Genomic DNA, 24928 nt, shown 5'->3' with positions numbered 1-24928 from the left:
TGATAAAAGATTTTGTATTATATAAATTTAATTAAAAAAAACATATATACTCACTTAAAAAGCAAACAAACATATAATAATTTTATTTTGTGTGAAACAAAATTATACTATTAAATATAAAGATAAAATACATAATTAAACCAAATCTAAAATAATACTACACAATTCATCCAAAAAGAAAAACGTTACACAGATCACCCAAGTACATATTTCAATATAAATCGAATGAGATACATTTGATTTGTAAATTCCCATTGTAACTGATTCGATTTATTGGGTGGCTGACATGCATGCATGAATCGACTCTAACTAATTTACTATAGAAATTTATAAATCAAATGAATCTCGTTCGATTTATATAGAAATATGCACTTGGGTGATCCATGTAACGTTTTTTCTTTTTGGGTGAATTATGTAATATTATTTTGGGTTTAATTTAATTATGTATTTTATCCTAAATATAAACACAATGATAAAAAATTTTGTATTATATAAATTTAACTAAAAAAATAAATATACTTACGTAAAAAACAAACAAACATATTATAATAATAATAATCTCATTAGTTATTTATCTATCTAAAGCTAAACGTAGCTTCTTAAATATAAATAAAATTATTACACTACGTCTGAATGATAGACTAATACTAAGAGAAAGACTCGAAGATAAAAAAAAAAGACGACAGAAACTACATAGTTTTTTGTATTATATTTAGTGTAAAGTGTGTATAAAATTGAGTTATGTCTTAATATCTTTTTTATTTAAGATAAATATAAAGAATGAAACAAACAAAAATAGTTAAATATATTTTTTGTAAAGAAATATTTTAATATTTTAAAATTATAATATAAAATTTTAAACATAATTAAACAACTTTAATCTTAAATGAGTATTTTATTATTTCCAAGATTAATCCTAAAAGACTAAAATTAAATAAAAGTATTTTAATATTTTTAAAATTATTTTAAATTTTTAATTCCTAATACAATTAAATAATACGAATTAGTTCTTATAAAATTACTTTAGTATTTTTAGTAACATTCAAACCTTATTGTGTTCTTATAAAAATTAATTACAAGGGTATTTTAGTAATTTTTTAAATTTATAATTTTAATATAATTAAAAAATATTTATTCTCAAAGAGTATTTTAATTTTTATTCTAAAAGGGTATTTTATTTTTTTTAAAGATTAATTTTAAAAAAGAAAAGTCTGAGGTGCTTTGAAATGATGTCTTGTTTGAGCATTAATTTTGAGAAGTCTAACTTGATACTAGGGATGGCAAAATTCTCCGAGACGCGGGGATCCCTGCGGGGACTGTCCCGAATGGGGATCCGATTATGGGGAATTTTTCCCGCGGGGATGGGGATGGGGGACAAAATTCCCCTGAAGCAGGCGCGGGGACCCGAGCGGGGATCCCCGCCCCGTCCCCGCTATTCCCCGAAGTTTATGCATTCCTTGAATTATCCTTAATAGTTTATTTCTCATATATGTTTTTTAGTCATTTCTCACACACACATATATATAGAAACCCAAAACTCCTAATCTTTATTTGCATAACCTCTCTTCAATTCAGAGATCCCTAAAGCTGTCCATACTCCATCAAACCTCTCTGCAGCCACCCCCTCGTCACCCTTCTCACCGCATCGTCACACCTCACCGTGCCATCACCCTTACCGTGTCGTAATTTCTATTTGCGGCATTCTTTTTTGTAACTCTGCCGTCGTGTCCATTCTCCTCTCTGTTGTCGCGTCTCCCACCTCGTTCACTGCTTTTTTCTTTGGCTCATCGTTGCGTCTCCCCATTGCGTTATTTCGAAAGAAGTCACCATCGTGTTATTTAGACTTTTTGTATAAAATCTTGCAGTTTTTGTATAAGATAGATACTTGTAGCTCTATTCATATGGAAATTAAAAATTAGTTAGAACTATTACGTAGATGGGGAATGGGGTCCCCGCGGGGAATGGGGCTCCGTGGGGAATGGGGCTCCGTGGGGAATGGGGATGGGGAGCAATTTTCCCCTACGGCGAAAAATGGGGCGGGGATGGGGAGTAAATCTGAGGGCGGGGATGGGGAGTAGGGAGGCATCCCCCGCCCCCGTCCTGCCCCATTGACATCTCTACTTGATACTAGTGAACTGCAGCCAAGAGTGGGTTAACCGAATGTGCCAGCTACTAGGTTGTCAAGAGGCAGCTCTGTCGGTAAGGTATCTTGGTATTAGCTTAGGAGCGAATCCGTATTTGGTAAAAACTTGGAAACCAGTTATAGAAAAGGTGGAAGAGAAACTCAGCTTGTGGAAAGTAAAGATCCTTAGTAAGGCGGGTAAGTTGGTACTTATTAAGTCGGTAGCCTGCCTGTTTATTACCTGAGTCTATACAAGATGCCTAACGCGGTTGCACAAAGAATTATATCTTTGCAGAGGAGGTTCTTTTGGGGGAAGGATGATGGTCAACCTGACATGGCCCTTGTAAAGTGGGAACTGGTACAGACACCGGAGAAGCTAGGAGGTTTGTGTTGGAAGTTTATTGTAATTTAAACTTCTGTTGTGGCCTAATTGTAATTATCTATAAACTATTAATGATTTAATCTCATCCGTTAATTCTAATGTTTGATGGACGCATTAAATTTAAAGATAATAACACATAAAAGGTGGTCCTCTCTCTGCCTCAATACACACAACGTTTTACAGTTTTCACTCACTGAAAATACCGTGAAACTGTCATCCTGATGAACGTCTGAAGGAAAGAAAAGGGAGAGAAACCAGTGTTGAAGATCAACTCTACTGTAACCAAAACTTTGCAAAATCAATCTTAAAGTTTAACTCTACCGTAATCAGGACTTGTTATGGCAACCAATTCAGGTATGAAAATCACAACTTTTAAGATCCTAATTAATGCTTCCGCTAAAATAAGTTTACATGTGGTATCAGAGCATGTGTTTTGAAAGTATGTGATTTTCTTTGATCTAATTATGATATCCACGGTGTTTCATGTTTCTGATTAATTATTTACAATTGGATTTTAATTAAGTGGGTTTTAAATTTCATGCCATCAAAACTGCATATTTGTGGTTGTATATGTTCTATATGTTTTCTTCTGAATATTTTAATTTGATCATAAATTATATTCATGTATGAATTTAATCTTGAGTTTAAGTTTAGTATTAATGACAATTATGAAATTATTTTGAGTACGTAATGTACTCTAATTTTATGAAAAGTCTATAAATATTTTATTTATAGTATTAAATTTATTTAGATTATTTATTGCTTGTATACACCAAAGTGACCAAGTTATAACGTAAAATGCCAGTATATTTAATAATGTGTTAATTAATTTTAGAATTAGATTTACCCAAAGGAAATCTCTTCTATTATTAATAGACTTGAACGAGAAAAATTATTATTCTTGGGTCAGATATATGTATTGTCCAAAGATGGTATATGTATTTGACAGAGAATTTTAATCTTCAAGTATGATAAATATGGCATTTATTTGTATGTTAATATGTTAGTATATTATAGAATTTTACCCAAAGGTAAACTGTAATATGCTTGTTATGTTCTGTAATCTGAGTAGATGATAAAATTAAACTTAATATGAGCATTGCATATTAAATGACAGGTATTTCAATTCATTCGCAAGCTTCATCTGTTACCATGTTTAATGGTTTAAACTTCTCTGAATGGAGTGAACAAGTGAAGTTCCATTTAGGTCTTTTGGATCTTGACTTGTCACTTTTAGAAGAGAAACCCATTGTCACTGATGACAATGATGAGGATGAAAAGTATGCACTTAAGACATGGGAACGTTCTAACAGATTAAGCCTTATGTTTATGCGAATGACTACTGCAAGCAATATTAAGACTACCCTTCCACAAACAGAAAGTGCTAAAGAATATCTTGTATTTGTGGAAGACCGCTTCCGTTTTGCTGATAAGTCACTCGCCATTACATTAATGTCACAGCTCACGGCCATGAAGTTTGATGGGTCTAAGAGCATGCAAGAGCATACTATTGAGATGACTAATATTGCTGCAAAATTAAAGTCACTGGGTATGACAGTTGATGACTCCTTTATGATGCAATTCATTCTGAACTCATTACCTTCTGAATATGGAGCTTTTCAAATTACTTATAATGTCATGAAGGAAAAATGGGACATTAATGAATTGATTGGAAAGCTCATACAGGAAGAAAATAGACTTAAGAATTGTGGTGGTCATTCTGTCAACTTGGTTTAAGGAGCTGGCAAATCAGAAAAGAAATTAAAGACAAAGCCCAAGAATTTTAAGAAGAAAGGACATGCCAATACAAAACAGTGTCATTTCTGTAAGAAGGAAGGACATTTCCAAAAGGATTGTCCTAAACGTAAGGCATGGTTCGAAAAGAAAGGTATATTTGAAACATATGTATGTACTTATGAATCAAATTTAATTGACATTTCTCATAATTCTTGGTGGCTTGATTCTGGTGCTACAACTCATGTATCTAATGTAATGCAGGGATTCCTTACGATCCAAACCACAAGCCAAAGTAAGATGTTCCTCTACATGGGAAACCGTGTGAAAGCGCCAATTGAAGGAATAGGAACTTATCGTTTGGTCTTGGATATAAACTTTCATTTAGATTTACCTAAGACTCTTTATGTACCTTCAATGTCTAGGAATTTAATTTCTATTTCAAAGTTGGACAATTGTGGTTTTTCTTTTAATGGTGGACATGGTTGTTTTAATTTATTTAAAAATTCTAATATTGTTGGTTATGGTGTTTTAATTGATGGCTTGTATAAATTAAAACTTCTTGATCAATTTTCTGAATCTTTACTTATTGAGTACCAGAATGATGTAGTTAGGCCAAATACACCTAAAGAAAATACTGCATTTTTGTGGCATAAACGCTTGGGTCACATATTCAAGGAAAGAATAGAAAGATTAGTAAAGAATGAGATTTTATAAAATTTAAATTTTACTGGTCTTGGTTTATGTGTGGATTGTATTAAGGAAAAACAAACCAAACAAAACAAGAAAGGTGCCACAAGAAGTAGTCAGTTTCTTGAAATTATATACACTGATGTATGCGGACCTTTTGATGCTCCATCTATTGGTGGAAAAATATTTCATCACTTTTATTGATGACTTTTCACGTTATGGATATGTCTATTTGCTTAAAGAAAAATCTCAAGCAGTTGATGCTATTGAGATTTATATTAAAGAAGTTGAAAGGCAATTAGACAAAAAGATAAAAGTTGTTAGGTCAGATAGAAGTGGTGAATATTATGGAAAACATAATGAAACAGGACAATGTCCTGGTCCATTTGTAAAACTTCTAGAAAGACATGGCATATGTGCACAATACACAATGCCATACACACCACAACAAAATGGTGTGGCAGAAAGGCATAATCGAACGTTAATGGATATGGTTAGAAGTATGATGCGCAATTCTGCTTTACCCAAATTCTTGTGGATGTATGCATTAAAGACTGCCATGTATTTGCTAAATAGAATTCCTAGTAAAGCTGTTCCAAAGACTCCTTTTGAGTTATGGACTAATAGGAAACCCAGTTTACGGCATTTACATGTTTGGAGTTGCCCAGCAGAAGCAAGAATATTTAATCCACAAGAAAAGAAATTAGATTCTTGAACAGTGAGTGGCTATTTTATTGGCTATCCAGAGAAGTCTAAAGGGTATATTTTTTATTGTCCAAACCATAGTCCAAGAATTGTAGAAACTGGTAATGCAAAATTCTTTGAAAATGGTGAAGTTAGTGGGAGTAAAAATCATCAAAATGTAGAAATAAAGGAAATTAAAGTTAATGTTCCTATACATGTTAGTGTTCTTTTATCCACACCTACTCAAAGAGTTGTTCCAACTATTGTTGAACACATTAATAGTGATGAACAAGATTTGAATGATAATGCTCCCAATGAAGAAACTAACTCACAAATATCAGAAAGAAATGAATCTCAAGAAATACCATTGAAGAGATCTCAAAGGAAAAGAAAGTCAGCTATTCCAAGCTATTATGAGACTTATTTACAAGAAGAAGATATTGGAATATCTAAAGATCCAGTTTTATTTACACAAGCCATAAATAGTGATGATTCAGAAAAATGGATTGATGCTATGAAAGAAGAGTTAAAATCCATGGAAGATAACAAAGTTTGGGATATTGTTGCATTGCCAGAAGGTGCTAAATGTATTGGTTGTAAATGAGTCTTCAAAGTTAAGCGAGACTCAAAAGGCAATGTTGAACGATATAAAGCTAGACTTGTTGCTAAGGGATTTACTCAAAAGAATGGTGTTGATTATAAAGAAACATTTTCACCTGTTTCTAAGAAAGATTCATTGCGTATCATTATGGCACATGTGGCTCATTATGACTTAGAGTTACATCAAATGGATGTAAAAACTGCCTTTCTGAATGGTAATCTTGATGAAGAAGTTTATATGGATCAACCTGAAGGTTTTTCAACTGAAGGAAAAGGTCGTATGGTGTGTAAACTTAAGAAATCAATATATGGACTAAAATAAGCCTCACGAAAATGGTATATTAAGTTTAATAATACCATTCTATCTTTCGGTTTTGAAGAAAATATTTTTGATGTATGCATATACCGAAAGGTCAGTGGGAGTAAGTTTATCTTTCTAGTCTTATATGTTGATGATATTTTGCTTGCAACAAATAATTTGGGAATGTTGCGTGAGACTAAAGAATATCTTTCTAGAAACTTTGAAATGAAAGATATGGGAGAGGCATCCTATGTGATAGGAATTGAAATTTTTCGTGATAAATCGCAAGGATTGTTAGGATTGTCTCAGAAGGCCTATATAAATAAAGTTCTAGAGAGGTTCAACATGGAAAAGTGTTCTGCAGGAATTACACCAATTCAAAAAGGGGACAAATTTAGTCTTATGCAATGCCCAAAAAATGACATAGAACGGAAGCAAATGGAAGGAATTCCATATAGTTCTGTAGTGGAAAGTCTTATGTATGTGCAAACTTGCACAAGACCGGACATTAGCTTTGCAGTAGGAATGCTTGGAAGGTATCAAAGTAATCCTGGAATGGATCATTGGAAAGCTGCAAAGAAGGTTTTAAGATATCTTCAAGGTACAAAGAATTATATGCTCATGTACAAAAGGTCTAGCCAATTAGAAGTAATTGGTTACTCAGATTCAGATTTTGGTGGATGTGCTGACACAAGAAAGTCTACATTTGGCTACTTATTCTTATTTGGAGAAGCTGCCATATCATGGAAAAGTTCCACGCAAAGCGTTGTGGCAACATCTACTATGGAGGCAGAATTTGTAGTATGTTTTGAAGCTACAAATCAAGCTTTATGGCTGCGAAATTTCATTTCAGGACTTGGCATTGTTGACTCAATTGCTAGGCCATTGAAAATTTATTGTGATAATTCTGTAGCAGTATTTTTCTCAAAAAATGATAGATATTCTAAAGGTGCCAAGCATATGGAAATAAAGTACTTTGGCGTTAAGGAGGAAGTTCGGAAACAAAGAGTGTCCATAGAACATGTTAGAACAGAACTTATGATTGCTGATCCATTGACTAAAGGATTGCAACCAAAGACATTTAAGGAACATGTACATAGAATGGGTCTTGGTTCTTCTGAATGATGCTAACACTCTGAGCTCACTATGTTTATTTATGTATTTTTTGAACATTGATAGTTTGTTGTTTCTAGTTAAAGTAATATTATTGTATGAGTTATAACATAATGATCTAGAAATTTGATGGGACCGATATAAAATTGTGTTATTTATGTAGCTTGTGTAGTAAGATGCTAGTGGTTGTAGTATATGGAAAGAAATGTATTTCATATTAAATGCATGACTGCCATAACTCACACAAAGTATTTTACCATATTAAAACAATTATGTAATGTGTGAAAATATGATTACACTTAGGCCAAGTGGGAGAATGTTAGAAGTTTATTGTAATTTAAACTTCTGTTGTGGCCTAATTGTAATTATCTATAAACTATTAATGATTTAATCTCATCCGTTAATTCTAATGTTTGATGGACGCATTAAATTTAAAGATAATAACACATAAAAGGTGGTCCTCTCTCTGCCTCAATACACACAACGTTTTACAGTTTTCACTCACTGAAAATACCGTGAAACTGTCATCCTGATGAACGTCTGAAGGAAAGAAAAGGGAGAGAAACCAGTGTTGAAGATCAACTCTACTGTAACCAAAACTTTGCAAAATCAATCTTAAAGTTTAACTCTACCGTAATCAGGACTTGTTATGGCAACCAATTCAGGTATGAAAATCACAACTTTTAAGATCCTAATTAATGCTTCCGCTAAAATAAGTTTACATGTGGTATCAGAGCATGTGTTTTGAAAGTATGTGATTTTCTTTGATCTAATTATGATATCCACGGTGTTTCATGTTTCTGATTAATTATTTACAATTGGATTTTAATTAAGTGGGTTTTAAATTTCATGCCATCAAAACTGCATATTTGTGGTTGTATATGTTCTATATGTTTTCTTCTGAATATTTTAATTTGATCATAAATTATATTCATGTATGAATTTAATCTTGAGTTTAAGTTTAGTATTAATGACAATTATGAAATTATTTTGAGTACGTAATGTACTCTAATTTTATGAAAAGTCTATAAATATTTTATTTATAGTATTAAATTTATTTAGATTATTTATTGCTTGTATACACCAAAGTGACCAAGTTATAACGTAAAATGCCAGTATATTTAATAATGTGTTAATTAATTTTAGAATTAGATTTACCCAAAGGAAATCTCTTCTATTATTAATAGACTTGAACGAGAAAAATTATTATTCTTGGGTCAGATATATGTATTGTCCAAAGATGGTATATGTATTTGACAGAGAATTTTAATCTTCAAGTATGATAAATATGGCATTTATTTGTATGTTAATATGTTAGTATATTATAGAATTTTACCCAAAGGTAAACTGTAATATGCTTGTTATGTTCTGTAATCTGAGTAGATGATAAAATTAAACTTAATATGAGCATTGCATATTAAATGACAGGTATTTCAATTCATTCGCAAGCTTCATCTGTTACCATGTTTAATGGTTTAAACTTCTCTGAATGGAGTGAACAAGTGAAGTTCCATTTAGGTCTTTTGGATCTTGACTTGTCACTTTTAGAAGAGAAACCCATTGTCACTGATGACAATGATGAGGATGAAAAGTATGCACTTAAGACATGGGAACGTTCTAACAGATTAAGCCTTATGTTTATGCGAATGACTACTGCAAGCAATATTAAGACTACCCTTCCACAAACAGAAAGTGCTAAAGAATATCTTGTATTTGTGGAAGACCGCTTCCGTTTTGCTGATAAGTCACTCGCCATTACATTAATGTCACAGCTCACGACCATGAAGTTTGATGGGTCTAAGAGCATGCAAGAGCATACTATTGAGATGACTAATATTGCTGCAAAATTAAAGTCACTGGGTATGACAGTTGATGACTCCTTTATGATGCAATTCATTCTGAACTCATTACCTTCTGAATATGGAGCTTTTCAAATTACTTATAATGTCATGAAGGAAAAATGGGACATTAATGAATTGATTGGAAAGCTCATACAGGAAGAAAATAGACTTAAGAATTGTGGTGGTCATTCTGTCAACTTGGTTTAAGGAGCTGGCAAATCAGAAAAGAAATTAAAGACAAAGCCCAAGAATTTTAAGAAGAAAGGACATGCCAATACAAAACAGTGTCATTTCTGTAAGAAGGAAGGACATTTCCAAAAGGATTGTCCTAAACGTAAGGCATGGTTCGAAAAGAAAGGTATATTTGAAACATATGTATGTACTTATGAATCAAATTTAATTGACATTTCTCATAATTCTTGGTGGCTTGATTCTGGTGCTACAACTCATGTATCTAATGTAATGCAGGGATTCCTTACGATCCAAACCACAAGCCAAAGTAAGATGTTCCTCTACATGGGAAACCGTGTGAAAGCGCCAATTGAAGGAATAGGAACTTATCGTTTGGTCTTGGATATAAACTTTCATTTAGATTTACCTAAGACTCTTTATGTACCTTCAATGTCTAGGAATTTAATTTCTATTTCAAAGTTGGACAATTGTGGTTTTTCTTTTAATGGTGGACATGGTTGTTTTAATTTATTTAAAAATTCTAATATTGTTGGTTATGGTGTTTTAATTGATGGCTTGTATAAATTAAAACTTCTTGATCAATTTTCTGAATCTTTACTTATTGAGTACCAGAATGATGTAGTTAGGCCAAATACACCTAAAGAAAATACTGCATTTTTGTGGCATAAACGCTTGGGTCACATATTCAAGGAAAGAATAGAAAGATTAGTAAAGAATGAGATTTTATAAAATTTAAATTTTACTGGTCTTGGTTTATGTGTGGATTGTATTAAGGAAAAACAAACCAAACAAAACAAGAAAGGTGCCACAAGAAGTAGTCAGTTTCTTGAAATTATATACACTGATGTATGCGGACCTTTTGATGCTCCATCTATTGGTGGAAAAATATTTCATCACTTTTATTGATGACTTTTCACGTTATGGATATGTCTATTTGCTTAAAGAAAAATCTCAAGCAGTTGATGCTATTGAGATTTATATTAAAGAAGTTGAAAGGCAATTAGACAAAAAGATAAAAGTTGTTAGGTCAGATAGAAGTGGTGAATATTATGGAAAACATAATGAAACAGGACAATGTCCTGGTCCATTTGTAAAACTTCTAGAAAGACATGGCATATGTGCACAATACACAATGTCATACACACCACAACAAAATGGTGTGGCAGAAAGGCATAATCGAACGTTAATGGATATGGTTAGAAGTATGATGCGCAATTCTGCTTTACCCAAATTCTTGTGGATGTATGCATTAAAGACTGCCATGTATTTGCTAAATAGAATTCCTAGTAAAGCTGTTCCAAAGACTCCTTTTGAGTTATGGACTAATAGGAAACCCAGTTTACGGCATTTACATGTTTGGAGTTGCCCAGCAGAAGCAAGAATATTTAATCCACAAGAAAAGAAATTAGATTCTTGAACAGTGAGTGGCTATTTTATTGGCTATCCAGAGAAGTCTAAAGGGTATATTTTTTATTGTCCAAACCATAGTCCAAGAATTGTAGAAACTGGTAATGCAAAATTCTTTGAAAATGGTGAAGTTAGTGGGAGTAAAAATCATCAAAATGTAGAAATAAAGGAAATTAAAGTTAATGTTCCTATACATGTTAGTATTCTTTTATCCACACCTACTCAAAGAGTTGTTCCAACTATTGTTGAACACATTAATAGTGATGAACAAGATTTGAATGATAATGCTCCCAATGAAGAAACTAACTCACAAATATCAGAAAGAAATGAATCTCAAGAAATACCATTGAAGAGATCTCAAAGGAAAAGAAAGTCAGCTATTCCAAGCTATTATGAGACTTATTTACAAGAAGAAGATATTGGAATATCTAAAGATCCAGTTTTATTTACACAAGCCATAAATAGTGATGATTCAGAAAAATGGATTGATGCTATGAAAGAAGAGTTAAAATCCATGGAAGATAACAAAGTTTGGGATATTGTTGCATTGCCAGAAGGTGCTAAATGTATTGGTTGTAAATGAGTCTTCAAAGTTAAGCGAGACTCAAAAGGCAATGTTGAACGATATAAAGCTAGACTTGTTGCTAAGGGATTTACTCAAAAGAATGGTGTTGATTATAAAGAAACATTTTCACCTGTTTCTAAGAAAGATTCATTGCGTATCATTATGGCACATGTGGCTCATTATGACTTAGAGTTACATCAAATGGATGTAAAAACTGCCTTTCTGAATGGTAATCTTGATGAAGAAGTTTATATGGATCAACCTGAAGGTTTTTCAACTGAAGGAAAAGGTCGTATGGTGTGTAAACTTAAGAAATCAATATATGGACTAAAATAAGCCTCACAAAAATGGTATATTAAGTTTAATAATACCATTCTATCTTTCGGTTTTGAAGAAAATATTTTTGATGTATGCATATACCGAAAGGTCAGTGGGAGTAAGTTTATCTTTCTAGTCTTATATGTTGATGATATTTTGCTTGCAACAAATAATTTGGGAATGTTGCGTGAGACTAAAGAATATCTTTCTAGAAACTTTGAAATGAAAGATATGGGAGAGGCATCCTATGTGATAGGAATTGAAATTTTTCGTGATAAATCGCAAGGATTGTTAGGATTGTCTCAGAAGGCCTATATAAATAAAGTTCTAGAGAGGTTCAACATGGAAAAGTGTTCCGCAGGAATTACACCAATTCAAAAAGGGGACAAATTTAGTCTTATGCAATGCCCAAAAAATGACATAGAACGGAAGCAAATGGAAGGAATTCCATATAGTTCTGTAGTGGAAAGTCTTATGTATGTGCAAACTTGCACAAGACCGGACATTAGCTTTGCAGTAGGAATGCTTGGAAGGTATCAAAGTAATCCTGGAATGGATCATTGGAAAGCTGCAAAGAAGGTTTTAAGATATCTTCAAGGTACAAAGAATTATATGCTCATGTACAAAAGGTCTAGCCAATTAGAAGTAATTGGTTACTCAGATTCAGATTTTGGTGGATGTGCTGACACAAGAAAGTCTACATTTGGCTACTTATTCTTATTTGGAGAAGCTGCCATATCATGGAAAAGTTCCAAGCAAAGCGTTGTGGCAACATCTACTATGGAGGTAGAATTTGTAGCATGTTTTGAAGCTACAAATCAAGCTTTATGGCTGCGAAATTTCATTTCAGGACTTGGCATTGTTGACTCAATTGCTAGGCCATTGAAAATTTATTGTGATAATTCTATAGCAGTATTTTTCTCAAAAAATGATAGATATTCTAAAGGTGCCAAGCATATGGAAATAAAGTACTTTGGCGTTAAGGAGGAAGTTCGGAAACAAAGAGTGTCCATAGAACATGTTAGAACAGAACTTATGATTGCTGATCCATTGACTAAAGGATTGCAACCAAAGACATTTAAGGAACATGTACATAGAATGGGTCTTGGTTCTTCTGAATGATGCTAACACTCTGAGCTCACTATGTTTATTTATGTATTTTCTGAACATTGATAGTTTGTTGTTTCTAGTTAAAGTAATATTATTGTATGAGTTATAACATAATGATCTAGAAATTTGATGGGACCGATATAAAATTGTGTTATTTATGTAGCTTGTGTAGTAAGATGCTAGTGGTTGTAGTATATGGAAAGAAATGTATTTCATATTAAATGCATGACTGCCATAACTCACACAAAGTATTTTACCATATTAAAGCAATTATGTAATGTGTGAAAATATGATTACACTTAGGCCAAGTGGGAGAATGTTAGAAGTTTATTGTAATTTAAACTTCTGTTGTGGCCTAATTGTAATTATCTATAAACTATTAATGATTTAATCTCATCCGTTAATTCTAATGTTTGATGGACGCATTAAATTTAAAGATAATAACACATAAAAGGTGGTCCTCTCTCTGCCTCAATACACACAACGTTTTACAGTTTTCACTCACTGAAAATACCGTGAAACTGTCATCCTGATGAACGTCTGAAGGAAAGAAAAGGGAGAGAAACCAGTGTTGAAGATCAACTCTACTGTAACCAAAACTTTGCAAAATCAATCTTAAAGTTTAACTCTACCGTAATCAGGACTTGTTATGGCAACCAATTCAGGTATGAAAATCACAACTTTTAAGATCCTAATTAATGCTTCCGCAAAAATAAGTTTACATGTGGTATCAGAGCATGTGTTTTGAAAGTATGTGATTTTCTTTGATCTAATTATGATATCCACGGTGTTTCATGTTTCTGATTAATTATTTACAATTGGATTTTATTTAAGTGGGTTTTAAATTTCATGCCATCAAAACTGCATATTTGTGGTTGTATATGTTCTATATGTTTTCTTCTGAATATTTTAATTTTATCATAAATTATATTCATGTATGAATTTAATCTTGAGTTTAAGTTCAGTATTAATGACAATTATGAAATTATTTTGAGTACGTAATGTACTCTAATTTTATGAAAAGTCTATAAATATTTTATTTATAGTATTAAATTTATTTAGATTATTTATTGCTTGTGTACACTAAAGTGACCAAGTTATAACGTAAAATGCCAGTATATTTAACAATGTGTTAATTAATTTTAGAATTAGATTTACCCAAAGGAAATCTCTTCTATTATTAATAGACTTGAACGAGAAAAATTATTATTCTTGGGTCAGATATATGTATTGTCCAAAGATGGTATATGTATTTGACAGAGAATTTTAATCTTCAAGTATGATAAATATGGCATTTATTTGTATGTTAATATGTTAGTATATTATAGAATTTTACCCAAAGGTAAACTGTAATATGCTTGTTATGTTCTGTAATCTGAGTAGATGATAAAATTAAACTTAATATGAGCATTGCATATTAAATGACAGGTATTTCAATTCATTCGCAAGCTTCATCTGTTACCATGTTTAATGGTTTAAACTTCTCTGAATGGAGTGAACAAGTGAAGTTCCATTTAGGTCTTTTGGATCTTGACTTGTCACTTTTAGAAGAGAAACCCATTGTCACTGATGACAATGATGAGGATGAAAAGTATGCACTTAAGACATGGGAACGTTCTAACAGATTAAGCCTTATGTTTATGCGAATGACTACTGCAAGCAATATTAAGACTACCCTTCCACAAACAGAAAGTGCTAAAGAATATCTTGTATTTGTGGAAGACCGCTTCCGTTTTGCTGATAAGTCACTCGCCATTACATTAATGTCACAGCTCACGGCCATGAAGTTTGATGGGTCTAAGAGCATGCAAGAGCATACTATTGAGATGACTAATATTGCTGCAAAATTAAAGTCACTGGGTATGACAGTTGATTACTCCTTTATGATGTAATTCATTCTGAACTCATTACCTTCTGAATATGGAGCTTTTCAAATTACTTATAATGTCATGAAGGAAAAATGGGACATTAATGAATTGATTGGAAAGCTCATACAGGAAGAAAATAAACTTAAGAATTGTGGTGGTCATTCTGTCAACTTGGTTTAAGGAGCTGGCAAATCAGAAAAGAAATTAAAGACAAAGCCCAAGAATTTTAAGAAGAAAGGACATGCCAATACAAAACAGTGTCATTTCTGTAAGAAGGAAGGACATTTCCAAAAGAATTGTCCTAAACGTAAGGCATGGTTCGAAAAGAAAGGTATATTTAAAACATATGTATGTACTTATGAATCAAATTTAATTGACATTTCTCATAATTCTTGGTGGCTTGATTCTGGTGCTACAACTCATGTATCTAATGTAATGCAGGGATTCCTTACGATCCAAACCACAAGCCAAAGTAAGATGTTCCTCTACATGGGAAACCGTGTGAAAGCGCCAATTGAAGGAATAGGAACTTATCGTTTAGTCTTGGATATAAACTTTCATTTAGATTTACCTAAGACTCTTTATGTACCTTCAATGTCTAGGAATTTAATTTCTATTTCAAAGTTGGACAATTGTGGTTTTTCTTTTAATGGTGGACATGGTTGTTTTAATTTATTTAAAAATTCTAATATTGTTGGTTATGGTGTTTTAATTGATGGCTTGTATAAATTAAAACTTCTTGATCAATTTTCTGAATCTTTGCTTATTGAGTACCAGAATGATGTAGTTAGGCCAAATACACCTAAAGAAAATTCTGCATTTTTGTGGCATAAACGCTTGGGTCACATATTCAAGGAAAGAATAGAAAGATTAGTAAAGAATGAGATTTTATAAAATTTAAATTTTACTGATCTTGGTTTATGTGTGGATTGTATTAAGGAAAAACAAACCAAACAAAACAAGAAAGGTGCCACAAGAAGTAGTCAGTTTCTTGAAATTATATACATTGATGTATGCGGACCTTTTGATGCTCCGTCTATTGGTGGAAAAAATATTTCATCACTTTAATTGATGACTTTTCACGTTATGGATATGTCTATTTGCTTAAAGAAAAATCTCAAGCAGTTGATGCTTTTGAGATTTATATTAAAGAAGTTGAAAGGCAATTAGACAAAAAGATGAAAGTTGTTAGGTCGGATAGAAGTGGTGAATATTATGGAAAACTTAATGAAACAGGACAATGTCCTGGTCTATTTGTAAAACTTCTAGAAAGACATGGCATATGTGCACAATACACAATGCCATACACACCACAACAAAATGGTGTGGCAGAAAGGCGTAATCGAACGTTAATGGATATGGTTAGAAGTATGATGCGCAATTCTTCTTTACCCAAATTCTTGTGGATGTATGCATTAAAGACTGCCATGTATTTGCTAAATAGAATTCCTAGTAAAGTTGTTCCAAAGACTCCTTTTGAGTTATGGACTAATAGGAAACCCAGTTTACGGCATTTACATGTTTGGAGTTGCCCAGCAGAAGCAAGAATATTTAATCCACAAGAAAAGAAATTAGATTCTTGAACAGTGAATGGCTATTTTATTGGCTATCCAGAGAAGTCTAAAGGGTATATTTTTTATTGTCCAAACCATAGTCCAAGAATTGTAGAAACTGGTAATGCAAAATTCTTTGAAAATGGTGAAGTTAGTGGGAGTAAAAATCATCAAAATGTAGAAATAAAGGAAATTAAAGTTAATGTTCCTATACATGTTAGTGTTCTTTTATCCACACCTACTCAAAGAGTTGTTCCAACTATTGTTGAACACATTAATAGTGATGAACAAGATTTGAATGATAATGCTCCCAATGAAGAAACTAACTCACAAATATCAGAAAGAAATGAATCTCAAGAAATACCATTGAGGAGATCTCAAAGGAAAAGAAAGTCAGCTATTCCAAGCTATTATGAGACTTATTTACAAGAAGAAGATATTGGAATATCTAAAGATCCAGTTTCATTTACACAAGCCATAAATAGTGATGATTCAGAAAAATGGATTGATGCCATGAAAGAAGAGTTAAAATCCATGGAAGATAACAAAGTTTGGGATATTGTTGCATTGCCAGAAGGTGCTAAATGTATTGGTTGTAAATGAGTCTTCAAAGTTAAGCGAGACTCAAAAGGCAATGTTGAACGATATAAAGCTAGACTTGTTGCTAAGGGATTTACTCAAAAGAATGGTGTTGATTATAAAGAAACATTTTCACCTGTTTCTAAGAAAGATTCATTGCGTATCATTATGGCACATGTGGCTCATTATGACTTAGAGTTACATCAAATGGATGTAAAAACTGCCTTTCTGAATGGTAATCTTGATGAAGAAGTTTATATGGATCAACCTGAAGGCTTTTCAACTGAAGGAAAAGGTCGTATGGTGTGTAAACTTAAGAAATCAATATATGGACTAAAATAAGCCTCACTACAATGGTATATTAAGTTTAATAATACCATTCTATCTTTCGGTTTTGAAGAAAATATTGTTGATGTATGCATATACCGAAAGGTCAATGGGAGTAAGTTTATCTTTCTAGTCTTATATGTTGATGATATTTTGCTTGCAACAAATAATTTGAGAATGTTGCGTGAGACTAAAGAATATCTTTCTAGAAACTTTGAAATGAAAGATATGGGAGAGGCATCCTATGTGATAGGAATTGAAATTTTTCGTGATAAATTGCAAGGATTGTTAGGATTGTCTCAAAAGGCCTATATAAATAAAGTTCTAGAGAGGTTCAACATGGAAAAGTGTTCCGCAGGAATTACACCAATTCAAAAAGGGGACAAATTTAGTCTTATGCAATGCCCAAAAAATGACATAGAACGGAAGCAAATGGAAGGAATTCCATATAGTTCTGTAGTGGAAAGTCTTATGTATGTGCAAACTTGCACAAGACCGGACATTAGCTTTGCAGTAGGAATGCTTGGAAGGTATCAAAGTAATCCTGGAATGGATCATTGGAAAGCTGCAAAGAAGGTTTTAAGATATCTTCAAGGTACAAAGAATTATATGCTCATGTACAAAAGGTCTAGCCAATTAGAAGTAATTGGTTACTCAGATTCAGATTTTGGTGGATGTGCTGACACAAGAAAGTCTACATTTGGCTACTTATTCTTATTTGGAGAAGCTGCCATATCATGGAAAAGTTCCACGCAAAGCGTTGTGGCAACATCTACTATGGAGGCAGAATTTGTAGCATGTTTTGAAGCTACAAATCAAGCTTTATGGCTGCGAAATTTCATTTCAGGACTTGGCATTGTTGACTCAATTGCTAGGCCATTGAAAATTTATTGTGATAATTCTGTAGCAGTATTTTTCTCAAAAAATGATAGATATTCTAAAGGTGCCAAGCATATGGAAATAAAGTACTTTGGCGTTAAGGAGGAAGTTCGGAAACAAAGAGTGTCCATAGAACATGTTAGAACAGAACTTATGATTGCTGATCCATTGACTAAAGGATTGCAACCAAAGACATTTAAGGAACATGTACATAGAATGGGTCTTGGTTCTTCTGAATGATGCTAACACTCTGAGCTCACTATGTTTATTTATGTGTTTTCTGAACATTGATAGTTTGTTGTTTCTAGTTAAAGTAATATTATTGTATGGGTTATAACATAATGATCTAGAAATTTGATGGGACCGATATAAAATTGTGTTATTTATGTAGCTTGTGTAGTAAGATGCTAGTGGTTGTAGTATATGGAAAGAAATGTATTTTATATTAAATGCATGACTGCCATAACTCACACAAAGTATTTTACCGTATTAAAGCAATTATGTAATGTGTGAAAATATGATTACACTTAGGCCAAGTGGGAGAATGTTAGAAGTTTATTGTAATTTAAACTTCTGTTGTAGCCTAATTGTAATTATCTATAAACTATTAATGATTTAATCTCATCCGTTAATTCTAATATTTGATGGACGCATTAGATTTAAAGATAATAACACATAAAAGGTGGTCCTCTCTCTGCCTCAATACACACGACGTTTTACAGTTTTCACTCACTGAAAATACCGTGAAACTGCCATCCTGATGAACGTCTGAAGGAAAGGAAAGGGAGAGAAATCAGTGTTGAAGATCAACTCTACTGTAACCAAAACTTTGCAAAATCAGTCTTAAAGTTCAACTCTACCATAATCAGGACTTGTTATGACAACCAATCCAAGTATGAAAAAATCACAACTTTTAAGATCCTAATTAATGCTTCCGCTAAAATAAGTGTACAGTTTGGGGATGGGTGATGCGGTGGTCCGTAATTCGGCTTTATTATTTAAATGGTGGTGGCGGTTTTATAAGGAGAATTGTCCTCTATGGAAGAAGGTTATATGCTCCTACAATAGCTTGAACCCAAATCACTTGTTGTCAACTCAGACATTGCTGAAGAGGGGGGACCGTGGAAAGACATCTGTCAAGTGCAAATAAGGGAGGAACATGTCAAATAGAAGATGATTGATGGCCTAGCTATGGAAGTAGGAGATGGAAGATCCACCAGATTTTGGGAGGATACATGGTTGCAAGTGGGAAAGCTGAAAGACTCCTTTCCGAGACTCTTCTTGATTTCAAACCAGAGAGGATCAGTAATTAGGGAGTGTGAATTGGGATGGGATCGAATGGGTTTAGCACTTACAGTGGAGAAGAGAGCTGCGACAATGGGAGACAGATACATTGAACCAACTGCTTCATGTCTTGCAATCTGTTAGACTGATAGCGGATGTGCAAGACAGAGTGGTGTGGAAATTTGATAAGGAAGGCGTTTATTTTACTCATTCATTTGTGCAGGTGTTGCAGGAAGATACTTTGGATGAGAAGCTTCTGAGATTCAGGTTCACAAAGGAGATAGGAAAGGTCTAATTCTGCCTCGAGTGGAGTTGTTTGCGTGGTTTGTTTTGGTAGGCCGGGTCAACACAAATGACCGACTTAGTAGAATGGGAATTCTACAATAGAATGATGTGGTGTGCATGTTGTGTAAGAAAGAAGTTGAAAATATACAACACTTATTTATTAAATGTGAGTACTCTTAGCAGGTGTGGTGTGCTTGAATCTCAGCGTTTGAACAGACATGGATTGTCCCTGGTATGTTGAAAGAGCATTTTGAGAGTTGGAGGTCCGTGCCAATGAGAAAAGAGAGGCGCAAGTACTGGCTAGTTGGATTTTTCTCAGTTATATGGATTATTTGGCTATGCAGAAATGATGCCATATTTCACAGTAAGACAACAGGGATTGGTGACTGTGTGGAACAATCATTCTCTTGTGCTAAGGAATGGTGTTGTAAATAACTCATGTTGTTGATGGTTATGCCAGAGATGACATAGGAGTTGTTATGCTTTTATTGTTCTTGTATTTATTTACATTGCTCCACTTAAGTGTTGAGCACTTACTTTAAAAAAAATTAATTTTTCATGATCTTTTCATAATAGCCCGTGTAATTAATAATAAATGGGAAAGAATTGGAGAGGATTTGGAGAACGAGCATTCCATTGAAAATCATAGCGGAGCTAAAGAGAAACTCTGACACATCAAAATAGGTTTCTTAGCAACCATTCCGATTTGAGGAGGGTGGAGAAAGGTACCTAGCGGATCCAGTTGTCTCTTTGTCTCCAGTGTAAGTCTAATGGAGTCATGGCGCTTTCATGGAGACATGGGTTCTTCTCCAGAATCGGTTTTGCGTTTAGAGTTAGCCAGCCAACAGCGGCGACAGACAATCATTTCCCTCTTCCATAGCAACGATTTTTTGGGCTTGAAAGGTCATTTATGGCAGAAGAGAAATGGAATGGATTCGGTCGGTCAGAACGATAGTAGAAGCACCTCCAGCAGTAAAGATGTTTGAAGACATCACATCTGAGTTCCATCAAGTTTCTGAATACTTTTTTGGTGTTTAAAAAAGAGAATTAATTTTTTTGTATATGTCAATTTGTTTGTTCACCTCATGATAATAAAAAATAATAATAATAATAATAATAATAATAATAATAATAATAATAATAATAATAATAAATAAATTAAATTTACCTGATAACTTTTGATAATAAATTAACTCTTAAAGAATGCCGCACTTTTACTTTGTCCGAAATACACTAACTTTCACCTTTAATTTTAATAACAATATCTGCTCAATCATTATTTACCATACTAAATTGATAAAATTCATTAATTAATACCAATTAATACCGGAGAAATATAATTCTTTCCAAATTATAATATGACCCGAGAGCCATTTGCCTTGAATTCTTTACTCTCTTGAAAAACTTGCCAAATGCCTACTATTATCAATATTACAGTTTCGACTTTGCTTTGAAAAAAAAAAAAAATAGAGGCCATAATGTGCCAAAGACAAAAATAGAAGGTAAAAATTTACATATAATTTTTTTATATAAAATTAATAGTTAAAAATTAATAAATAATTTAATATATTTGACTAAATTATTATTTAACAATTATCAACTATTAATTTTATATAAAAATAACTACACATAAATTTCTACTAAAATATAATTGCAGCAACAAACACAATAAGCTCTAATATTTCCTCTACATTAAGGGAAAACTAAAATACATAGCCAAATGTGCCCTTGTATTGCCAAGCATGGCATTGTAAATATATAATAGAATATTGAAGTAGTATTACTAATTAACTTGTATATATAAAGTTGATATGATTAGGAAAGAGAGGGGTTTAAAGTTTTAAGGGCATTTGGGACCCCCTTCCTTGGTCTTCCAGGTGTTGTAGCAAGGGCACACTTGCTTGTTTCCGTATGTACCAGGAGGAACACACAGGCATTTGGCGCAACATTTCTGGCAGAAAAACATGCATGGCTTCTTGTGTGAAGTTGCTGAGCAACGGTAACTGCACCTTGGTTTACAATCTGTGCAATATAATTAACATTATATTTTCTTACCACTATTAGTTAGTAAACTAAAATCACTAAAAAGCTAATTTATAAATTATAACTACCACTTGTCATGTGTAATAACTAATAACTACATATCATAAAGATCCAAATTTTGTTAAAAATTAATTACTATTAAATTTATATTTTTTATGATATACAAAAAACTAAGGTTATTAACTAAGGTTGCGTGCGTTTATACTATTTCAGAACAATGAAGACGCATGCACAATATACACATAAATATATACCATTTGTTGAGTTATTAAAACACTAATAAAAGAAATATAAATACATTTTTTATTAAAAATTAATTTTACTTTTATTATTATTGGTAAAAAAGCTACTGAGAGTAGAAAGTGAATTTTTTAAAAGTTTGTTCCTTCAAAATTTTGAATAAGCAAAACGATCGAGTGGCATAAGAGCTAGTGAATCTATAAGATACCTGAAGGGCGAAGTCTTGCACTTCCATAAGCCTGGCCAAAAGGATTACACAAAAACAAACATTTTTTGCAAGAATTAGAATAACTGGGATCTTAATTTGATAGCATAATGCTGCCACTGGAAAGAAAGCCATGACTAATTAATTAATAAAACAAAGCAAATTAAATTAAGGTGTTTTCAGGCGTAAGTTATTATATGTTATGTAAGTACCTCAGCCACATTGGAGAATGTGACCAAAAGAAGCAAAGAGAGAGCAATGAAGACGATGGAGCTGGTGGAAGAACGTGCTGCCATTGCTATGATATGCGGAACAAATTGGATAAAAAGCTCACTTTCAGAGTAAAGGAAAAATAAAAAGGCAAAAACGAGTAATGAAGTGTTACTGATGATGTAGGAGTTGGAATACTTGGGTAGATATTTATAACGAAAGCTAATAATCATTTAAAAGAAAGAAGTAAAAGAATTTCCGTTGTTTATGGCGTTGAAAAAGGTGATTAGGAAGTGATTGGTAACATGGAAAGAAATGAGGTTGCAAGAGTGAAGGTCGCGGTAATAGCGGCGTGTCTTTTGTTTTCATTTGCATTTTTTCAACTCAGTAACATGGTAGGGTCCTTTCTCCATTCATATTTGTTCTTTCTTTTCGTTATTACCATTTGTTCTTCTTTTAAAAGAAAAAATATTTTACCCTTTTTTCTTTCCTTGCTCAAAATTTTTTAGAACGATAAATGTTATTCATAAAACTTCTTTTTATTAACATATACATACAAAATGTAACCAAAAAAAAAAAAAAAAACCTTGAGTGGTATAAAGTAAAAAAAGAAAGATAATGTATATGAGTCAAAAATTGAGTGGTATAATCTACAATTAGGGAGAGTTTCGTAAAGTTAATTATTGGAGAGGTTAATACTATGAATAAAAAATGGTGAATTAATATATAGACTAATTATATATATAATAAGGATTTGGAGAGATTTCATTCATAATTTTTCTCCTTAAAAAAAAAACTAAAATATGTATTGTTTACACTTTACACTAAATTTTTGAATTATTTATTATTTATTTATTATTATTATTATTATTATTATTATTATTATTATTATTATTATTATTATTATTATTATTATTATTATATACTAGAATATTATTTTTGCGATCTTTTTTTTTTCTTAAAATTTTTGTATTGTAATTTTATTTTTTTTCTTGTGACATTATTTTTTATGATGATGTTTCTCTGATAAAAATACTTTTTAAAAATAAATTTATTAATAATTTATATAAATTACAAATAAAATCTCAAAAAAATTAATTTATATTATTATTTAATAAATTTTAATTTTTAACAAAAAAAATATTGTATTGTGTTCTAAAATAATTTTATTAGGAGTCAATATGTCCCCTTTTTTTTTAATAGAGATCCTCTTGTCTTTTGAAAGAAATGGACAAGAATATAATTGAGTATTTACTCTAATACTCTTATTCATAACATATGACTTTTACTCAATAACATTTAATATTTTAGATTTTTAGTTATTTATACATAAATTGCGGTTGGATATTAAGCATTTTTCTCTTTTGTACAGAAATCGTATTAGACTAGTATATTTTAAGTATAATATTAAAAGTCTAGTAGTCTACTATGCTGCCACGATTTATATATTAAAAAATAGTGAATTTGTGAGTAAATAGTGACCAGTTACCACAATTTATGTAGTTTTTTTAACCAAATTTTTACTTTTTTGACATCATGCATATTATTTACAGCATGCGGAAATCATTCACCTAGAGATCATCACACATTATGTATAAATAATTTTGCTATATTATTAATAGTATTTCTGTCAACTTTTATTTATAGTTGTGTTTAATGGAAATGTTTTTGTGGATGTTAATAAAATAAAGAGTACATAAAAAATATGTAAAGATAATAAAATTATAAAAGAATAAAAAAAAAAGAATTTTATTGATGGTTGAATGATTGAAATTAAATTTAGGAAAAGTCTATGAACCAAGAGGTTATCAGCAAAAAATTAAACAAAATCATATTAATTTATATTAATAATTAATTTTAAATTTTTTAAATTTAAAATTTAAAAAATTTAAAATTAATTAAGTAAACCTAATTAAAACCTATAAAAATCTTCATCTTCTCTCTCACATTAACCTACCAACCTCCAACAATCACACACACAGACCTCTCTCTCACCAATGTTGCTGGAAGTGTCAGCGACTTCCATGCTCTCCGCGACGCCCTCAATTGTAGGGACCGCTTTCGAGGGAGCAGTCAAAGTGGCCGTGGACCTTGTGCTTTTGAGGGAGCAGTCAAGGAGGGTAAGCTCAAAGAGTGCCCTAACGTCAGTACTGTCGCTGGCGAGGGCGATGAAGGGTACCGTCGCTGGCGAGGACGATGAAGACGGAGACATAGGCAGAGTTGTCCTCAGGGTTCTTGCCGTCAGGGTAGAAGTATATGGCCCACTGGTACCCTCCAACGCTGAAGGTCTCGCTTGCTATGTGCTTCCCAACTCCGATCCCCTTCGCCAGAGAGTAACCTTTGATTACGAATTGTGAGAGCCATTAATAGTTTCCGTCACCGACCGCGAGCTCGTC

At 32.3% G+C, this 24928-nt stretch overlaps 2 protein-coding genes and 3 pseudogenes across 2 annotated transcripts; 4 read left to right on the top strand and 1 right to left on the bottom strand.

The window, feature by feature from the left end:
- The first annotated feature begins 6858 nt into the window (after positions 1 to 6858).
- Positions 6859 to 7638, top strand: LOC148550398 (secreted RxLR effector protein 161 pseudogene; annotated as a pseudogene).
- A 1409-nt stretch (positions 7639 to 9047) lies between these two features.
- On the top strand, positions 9048 to 9674 carry LOC148550397 (uncharacterized). Its single transcript, XM_088494479.1, has one exon. The coding sequence runs from the start codon at positions 9048 to 9050 to the stop codon at positions 9672 to 9674; it is 627 nt and encodes a 208-aa protein (XP_088350605.1).
- A 2617-nt stretch (positions 9675 to 12291) lies between these two features.
- On the top strand, positions 12292 to 13071 carry LOC148550396 (secreted RxLR effector protein 161 pseudogene; annotated as a pseudogene).
- A 4654-nt stretch (positions 13072 to 17725) lies between these two features.
- LOC148550395 (secreted RxLR effector protein 161 pseudogene) lies at positions 17726 to 18505 on the top strand (annotated as a pseudogene).
- A 2872-nt stretch (positions 18506 to 21377) lies between these two features.
- On the bottom strand, positions 21378 to 22818 carry LOC107610017 (protein RSI-1). Its single transcript, XM_016312084.3, has 3 exons — positions 22535 to 22818; positions 22326 to 22356; positions 21378 to 21856 (listed from the first exon to the last, which is right to left on the bottom strand). Exons 1-3 carry the CDS (start codon positions 22763 to 22765, stop codon positions 21675 to 21677), a joined length of 444 nt encoding a protein of 147 aa, XP_016167570.1. The 5' UTR covers positions 22766 to 22818; the 3' UTR covers positions 21378 to 21674.
- Between the last annotated feature and the right edge of the window lie 2110 nt (positions 22819 to 24928).

This window comes from Arachis ipaensis, chromosome B7 (genome assembly GCF_059453495.1).
Source record: "Arachis ipaensis isolate K30076 ecotype BB chromosome B7, ASM5945349v1, whole genome shotgun sequence".
In the NCBI taxonomy this organism is placed as follows: Eukaryota; Viridiplantae; Streptophyta; class Magnoliopsida; order Fabales; family Fabaceae; genus Arachis; species Arachis ipaensis.
Note: the sequence above shows the minus strand (reverse complement) of the source record. Positions and strands in the feature narration are given on the sequence as shown.

Excerpts from the sequence above, each read along its gene's own strand:
- LOC148550397 (XM_088494479.1), top strand. The coding sequence starts at position 9,048 with ATGACAGGTATTTCAATTCATTCGCAAGCTTCATCTGTTACCATGTTT.
- LOC107610017 (XM_016312084.3), bottom strand. The coding sequence starts at position 22,765 with ATGATTATTAGCTTTCGTTATAAATATCTACCCAAGTATTCCAACTCC. Across the intron at positions 22,357-22,534 it reads CATTCTCCAATGTGGCTGAG|GCTTATGGAAGTGCAAGACT; the intron begins GTACTTACATAA and ends CCTTTTGGCCAG. Across the intron at positions 21,857-22,325 it reads TGCAAGACTTCGCCCTTCAG|ATTGTAAACCAAGGTGCAGT; the intron begins GTATCTTATAGA and ends TATATTGCACAG.